This window comes from Silene latifolia, chromosome 10, assembly GCF_048544455.1.
Source record: "Silene latifolia isolate original U9 population chromosome 10, ASM4854445v1, whole genome shotgun sequence".
NCBI classification, from domain to species: Eukaryota; Viridiplantae; Streptophyta; class Magnoliopsida; order Caryophyllales; family Caryophyllaceae; genus Silene; species Silene latifolia.
The window spans coordinates 79,593,680-79,600,812 of record NC_133535.1 but is presented as its reverse complement, the minus strand read 5'-3'; the positions used below and the strand labels follow the sequence as shown (position 1 = coordinate 79,600,812).

The 7,133-nt window shown below is 41.5% G+C and overlaps 1 protein-coding gene across 1 annotated transcript; it reads left to right on the top strand.

Moving 5' to 3' along the window:
• Nucleotides 1-200: 200 nt before the first annotated feature.
• LOC141607821 (uncharacterized) lies at nt 201-3,061 on the top strand. Its single transcript, XM_074427166.1, has 6 exons — nt 201-1,035; nt 1,075-1,242; nt 1,379-1,551; nt 1,663-2,058; nt 2,117-2,533; nt 2,615-3,061. Exons 1-6 carry the CDS (start codon nt 201-203, stop codon nt 3,059-3,061), a joined length of 2,436 nt encoding a protein of 811 aa, XP_074283267.1.
• Nucleotides 3,062-7,133: the final 4,072 nt, after the last annotated feature.

The window sequence follows — 7,133 nt, the reverse complement described above, 5'->3', positions numbered from 1 at the left end:
TCCCAGGCGAAAGCTCTTGCTTGCAGCCATTAATTAGGGCTCTTTAATTCATTATTATGGCACGAAATTCAGCAAAGAAATCACGTAGCAATCAAAGATCTATACCTAAATGAACTACAACTCCAAAGAAGACGAGCCATGTCCATAATAATGGAAAAAAGAGAGGACCAGAGGAGGAGGAGGTTTTACGTACTAAACATATGCATGAGGTACATCCTGTGACTGGTTTGTCCTTTGATTATGAAGAGGATCCAGTCACCACCACAGCATGGGTCACACAACGAGGCAAGAAGAATGAGGCAAAAAAGGATGATAGGGTCCCTGAGACTGTAGAGAACCCTATTGTGGAGACTGCCAGTGATGATATGCTGCAGTTTACAACTGAGGACGTAAAAGAGGAGGTGGAGTACTGGAGCCAGGCAGTATATTGCTTTGTTCTTGGGGCTAATCCTCCATGGGAAGTGTTGAATGGGTTTATCCATCGTATTTGGAGCAAGTATGGCATTGATAAGGTTTCCTTCTTACCAAATAGAGTTTTTTTGGTAAGATTCAAGGAGGTGAAAGATAGAGAAGCCATACTTGCGGCTGGATATCATATGTTTGATATCAACCCATTGATTGTTAAGCCATGGCAGGTTGATGTGGACCTCTTAAAGGAGGATGTTAAAGTGGTTCCTGCTTGGGTAAGGCTACATGGACTGCCACTGAAATTTTGGGGCAAGTGTCTTCCATCTATTGCTGGACTTGTTGGAAAATATATCAAAAAGGATGTAACAACAGATGAAAAGATGAGGTTGGGGTTTGCTAGAACTATGGTGGAACTTACAGTAGGACAAAAGTTCCCAAGTTCTTTTAAATTTAAGAATGAGCAGGGTCAAATTGTTGTGATTAATGTGGAGTATGAATGGAAACCAAGCATTTGCACTAAGTGTAAGGGCATGGGACATGAGGAGAATAATTGTAGGAAGATGTTTCAGAAAGCAAAGCCTATGCAAAAGGTTTGGAAACCAATTCCAAAACCTGCTGCAACTGATAGTAAGCTTTATGAAGTTGAATAACATGTCCTGACTGTAGCTAATGGGACTCCTGGGAAAAAACTGTCTACTCCTATTAAAACTACTCAGGAGAACCTGGCAACTCAGAGTGGCAAAAGTGGTCCAATTCAGGAGAATCTGGTACATCAGAATGGCAGAGGTAGTTCATCTGATCAAACTCCTCAGCAAGTGGTGGTAGTTGATACTGGTAACCCTCCTATCCAAAATGATAATAATGAATAACATCGGATTTTGGAATGTTAGAGGTTTTAATAATGTAAATAAGCAACATATTGTGAAGAATTTTATTAATAAGCAGAATATTGGACTTTTTGGTTTGTTAGAAACAAAAATAAATGCTGGAAATGTGAGTCATATCTCTCATAATTTGTTTGATGGCTGGTGTGTTACAACTAATTGCCATACTCATAAGGGAGGTAGAGGTTGGCTCATATGGCAACCTAGTTCTTTTGATATCTTAATACTGCAATACAATCCTCAATTCATACATGTTCAGGTCACTGTGATAGCTTCTCAGCAAGTCTTCCATCTAACGATGATTTATGCTTTTAATGATGGGAGTGAGAGAGTTGAGCTTTAGAATTGGTTGAAATCCTTTGCTGTGCAGTACAATGGGCCCTACGCACTAGCTGGGGACTTTAATACTATCATTCACCCAGATGAGAGGATGGGGGGACAAACAAGACAGGAGGATATGGAGGATTTCTTGAATTGTTTAGGGCTTTGTGAAATGACTGATATCCCTGCTACTGGTGCCTTCTATACGTGGAATAATAAACAGGATGCTGAACACAGGAAGTACAACAGGCTTGATAGGTTTTTAATCAATCAGGAATGGGTGGAGAGAATCCCAGATATGGCAGCACACTTTCACCATGAGGGATTGCTGTACCACACACCATGTGTGGCGAGTAATATAAAATTGAACAATGGTAAAGCTAGAAGCTTTAAGTACTTCAATATGTGGAGTAGTGCTCCTGCATTCCTACCAACTGTGAAAGAAGTATGGGGAAAGACCAATATTAGGGACAAATATATTCTGTCTGACAAAAAAATTGAAGGAATTGAAATACAAGCTCAAAGCTCTAAATAAAGAGTGCTTCTCTGATATTGAGAATCAGACTAGTCAAACTGCACACCTACTAGCTGAAGTTCAGGTACAGATTGCTGCTAGTGATCAAAATGCTGAGCTTATTGCAAAAGAAGTGAACCTCATGAATGAGCTTAGAAATTTGACAAAAGCCAGGGATTGCTTCCTGCAACAAAAATCAAAAGTCCAATGGATGGAAGAGGGAGATGCAAATACAGCTTATTTCCATTGTGCTATTAAGAAGAGATGTTTAAGAAATAAGGTTATTCAAATTGAAGATAAGGAAGGACAGCTTTGCACTGATACTGAAACCATTGAGAATGCTTTCTTAGCCTACTATGAGGATCTGCTGGGTAAGAAGAGTCCAACTGAGGAAGTCAAAGCTGATGTACTGGCTAAGGGCAAAGTGTGCAGTTCAGAGCATATTGCAATTCTTAATAGCACTGTCACCTATGAGGAGGTGCAATAGGCAGTCTTTTCTATTCCTAAGGACAAAGCCCCAGGGCCTGATGGCTATTCTAGTGGATTTTTCAGGGACACATGGGACTTGATTGGGAAGGATGTTTATGCAGCTGTTGTAGATTTTTTTAATACAGGTCAGTTGCTCCAACAGATCAATGCCACTAATATCACTCTCATCCCTAAGTGTGATAGGCCTACTTCTGTTAAGCAATTTAGACATATTGCTTGCTGTAACATGATCTACAAAGTTATATCCAAGCTTCTATGCAACAGGCTGGCTCCTGTATTACCTGACCTTATTCATGACAATCAGGGAGCTTTCATCCAGGGCAGGTCAATTATTGAGAATGTATTAATTTGTCACGATATTGTGCATATGTATGCTAGAAGCCATGTGTCTCCTAGATGTCTCTTCAAAATAGATCTCCAGAAAGCTTATGACACTGTGGAATAGGACTTTGTCGAGCAGCTTCTTTCTGGTCTCAACTTCCCTACTCATTTCACAAATCTGGTCATGGCTTGTATTAAAACCACCTCCTTTACTCTGGTCCTGAATGGAAGCAATTTTGGATACTTCAAAGGGAAAAGAGGGCTTAGACAGGGTGATCCAATCTCCCCTCTAATTTTCACTATTTGTATGGAGTACCTGACTAGACTTATTGCCTTTGTTACAGAAAGATGGCCTTTCCATTATCACCCCCTCTGTAAGAACTTAAAGCTCACCACAGATGATCTCCTCATGTTCTGCAAAGGGGATGCTCCTTCAATTATGCTCCTTATGAAGGCCTTCACCTCGTTCTCTAATGCTTCTGGTTTGAGAATGAATAATACAAAGTCTGAAATCTTCTTCAGTGGTATGGTACCTGAGCTACAAACCGATATATTGAGAGTCACTGGATTTCAGGAGGGCACAATGCCCTTCAGATATCTGGGGGTTCCAATACAGCCAGGTAAATTGAGCAAGAAAGATTGTAGTTGTTTGACTGAAAAAATTATAAGCAGGATTAGAGGATTGGGTGCCAAAAACCTCTCTTATGCAGGCAGGATTACTCTCATCAATTCAGTGCTAAACACTCTCCACAGCTACTGGGCTACTATGTTCTTGATTCCCAAAGCTGTGATAAGGAGAATAGAAGCAATTTGCATAAATTATCTTTGGGATGGGAGCCCTGACTACCACAGAGTACCATTAGTATCATGGGATAGAGTTACTATGCCTAAGGATGCTGGTGGCTTAGGTATTAAGAAAGTGGAGGCTTGGAATTGGGCAGCTAGGGAAATTGGTGAATTGGGTGTATAACAAAGCTGACATGCTGTGGATAAGGTGGATAAACAATGTGTACTTGAAAAATCAGAACTGGAATTCATATTCTCCCCATGCAGATTCTCCTTGGACTTGGAAAAATATATGCAAGACTAAGGATAAATTGAAGGAGGGATTTGTTAAGAATTGTTGGCTGCCTGATGAGAAGGGTTATACACTCAAGAATGGATATAGATGGCTCTGCAATCAACACCCTAAGTTGGATTGGTGTTCTCTGGTATGGAACAGTTGGAACATACCCAAACACTCAATCATTACTTGGCTTATTATGCACCAAGGGTTAAATATTAAAACCAGGCTGTTCCAGTTTGGTTTCTGTGAGGACAACTTGTGCTTAATCTGTGGGGAGCTACCTGAAACGATAGCTCATCATTTCTATAAATGTATTTACAGCTGCAGAATCAAGGAAGCTGTTGCTGTCTGGCAGGGGAGATCCTTTCCTAGTCTTACTGAGCTCCAGAATGGGAGGAAAAATAGTCTACAGTGGAAAGCAATGACTATGTTATTCAATGTCTATCTATATACTATTTGGCACCAGAGAAACAATGCAAGACTTCAGCATTCAGTTTTGAGACTTGAACTTGTAGCAGCTCAGATTGAGGATATTGCAGGAAGGAGAGGATGCAGCAAAGTTGGCCCTGGTTTGCATCACAGCACCAGTGGCTGGCTAAGTTGCTTTGATTTGTAATGAGAAACTGGTTGAGTAGGCTTGGTTGCTGTATGGTTTCTTGAGCTTGACGGGGTTTGAACCCCCAACCTTGTAAATGGACTATTGGTTTTTTTTATATAATATATATACTCACATTTCAGCTAAAAAAAACATCTCTAACATCTTCCCAATCAATGACCTCGTCTGGCTCATCAAAGTCCAAATCGGACTCCATCACTTTGACTGGCTCCTCATCTGTTGCATAGCTTAGACACCCTAGACCGCGTCTCTGCACAATGGGTTCTCTCATAACTGGAGCAACATGCGGCTCTAAGTTCCCCAAACCAGCTCCTGCAACAGTCAAAACAGAAGGATCTTCCTCCAATTTGCTCCCAATCTGGGGCGGAAGTGTTATAGCAGAATTAGGCATAGGAGCAGGCATATCAGGCAACACAACATAAGATTTAACTACATTGCAAGTTATTGGGTACATAGCATCCTTCTTCTTATAGGTTTGGGCAAAAACAATGGACTGTTTTCCTACATTAAAGGTCAACGTCCTTGAGCCAACATCTATAACTGCACCAGCAGTGTGCAGAAATGTTCTACCTAAAATGATAGGAATGTGAGCATCCTCGGGTATATCTAGCACAATGAAGTCAATTGGGAAAAAGAACTTCCCTATTTGCACAGGAATGTCCTCTAAGACTCATATAGGCTAGACCGCAGAACGATCAGCCATCTGCACTGTCGAGTTTGTAATTGCAAACCTAGTCAATCTCAATTTCTTAGCAAGATTCAAAGGTATAACACTAATACTGGCCCCTAGGTCACACAATGCCTTCTCAATAGAAAAGGTGTCAATATTACATGGGACTGAAAAACTACTTGGGTCTTCTAGCTTATGAGGTGCAGTATGAGTCAAATAGGAAGATGACTCCTCATTTAGTGCGACAGATTGCACAGTATCAAGTGACTTCTTTTTAGACAACAGTTTCTTCATAAATTTCATATAGGCAGGCACTTGATTAACTAATTCTAGGAAAGGAACTTGCACATTTAAACTACGAATAACATCTTTAAACTTGCTAAACGATAGCTGTTCCTTTGTCGGCACCAATCTCTCTGGATACGGGGCTGTAAGAAGCAACTTAGCCCTCTCCTCTAGGTCTCTCATACCGGCATCAGTGGATTTAGGTTGAAAATCCACAACTTTATCCTTGTTGTAGATCGAACCTTCTTCAGACTGTCTAAGGAATGAACCATTAACCGTCGTAGAGTCATACTTTGGGACCAGAACTGACCCATCAGCATTTGGATCTTGCCTCAATAATTTCGGAGTCGTCGTACCCCGAAATAAGTAGTCTCTTAAGTTATTTGGCATTGGAGGACGAAAAGGTTCACAATCAGACGTATCTTCAGTCGATCGACCAGGTGTGTCAGTCGATCGACCAACTGCACTGTTGCTCAAAGTTTCTGTTTTGTTACAGACTCGCCACTGTTCACCAGATGCGGTCGATCGACCAGGTGTGTCAGTCGATCGACTGATGCACCTGCTGATCGTCGTTTTCTTGCTACTGTTCATTCCAACCATTTTCTTACTCGGTTCTGCCTCATCTTTTTCAGTAACATCTTCGACTATAGTGGGCCCATCAAGGGTAGACCCACTCCTCAAAGTTATCGCATTTAGAGTCTCTTTTTGATCCGGCTGCGACGGTAATTGCCTCGGAGCTCTAGTTGCACTTTTGCTTGCCAATTGGGCAATTTGGCTCTCCAACATTTTTGTAGAAGTCTCTCTAGCTAGAGACTCCTTTTCCAGCAAACCCGACAAATTCTGAACCATTTTTTTCAATTCGGAAATATCAGAACTTTGAAATTGTCAGGCCGAGGCACATAGGGAGGCTTTTGATATCTCGCTTATGAGGGGGCACATAGTTTTGCTGCTACTGCTGCGGTGGTGGACCTGGATTAAGAACATTCTGGTTAGTCCACCTCAAATTGGGGTGGACATTAAAGGGATCAGGATAAGCACCAGTCTGCCTAAAATGTTGAAAGGCGCCACATGTTTCATTCGAACTAGTTCAGAACTCCGAAACATGTCCCTCTCCTCCACATCTTTTGCATGTAAAGGGACCGTCTGAAACTGCATTAATTTTATATATCCCACTTTTTTGGGATCCCCTAAAATCTAACTTGTCGAATCTCATGAAGAAGGGCCTCTATTGCAGCTGTAGTAGGAGATTCAGCTGCTCTTCTCTAATTCCCTCTAGAATTCCCATGCTCAGCTTTATGGGTGGCCATATCTTCAATAATCTTCCACCCCTTAGTCTCTCCACTATTCTCCTGGAATCTGTCATTCGCTACAGCATCCAGGATAGCCCTCTGATCATCATAAAGCCCATTAAAGAATTGCTTACACAGGAACCATTGCTCGAACCCATGGTGCGGAATAGATCGCACCAGTCTCTTGAAACGGACCTTTGCCTCATGAAAATTCTCATCAGAACCCTGTCTAAAGCTTGTGATCTGAGCTCTAATCGCATTGGTCTTCGA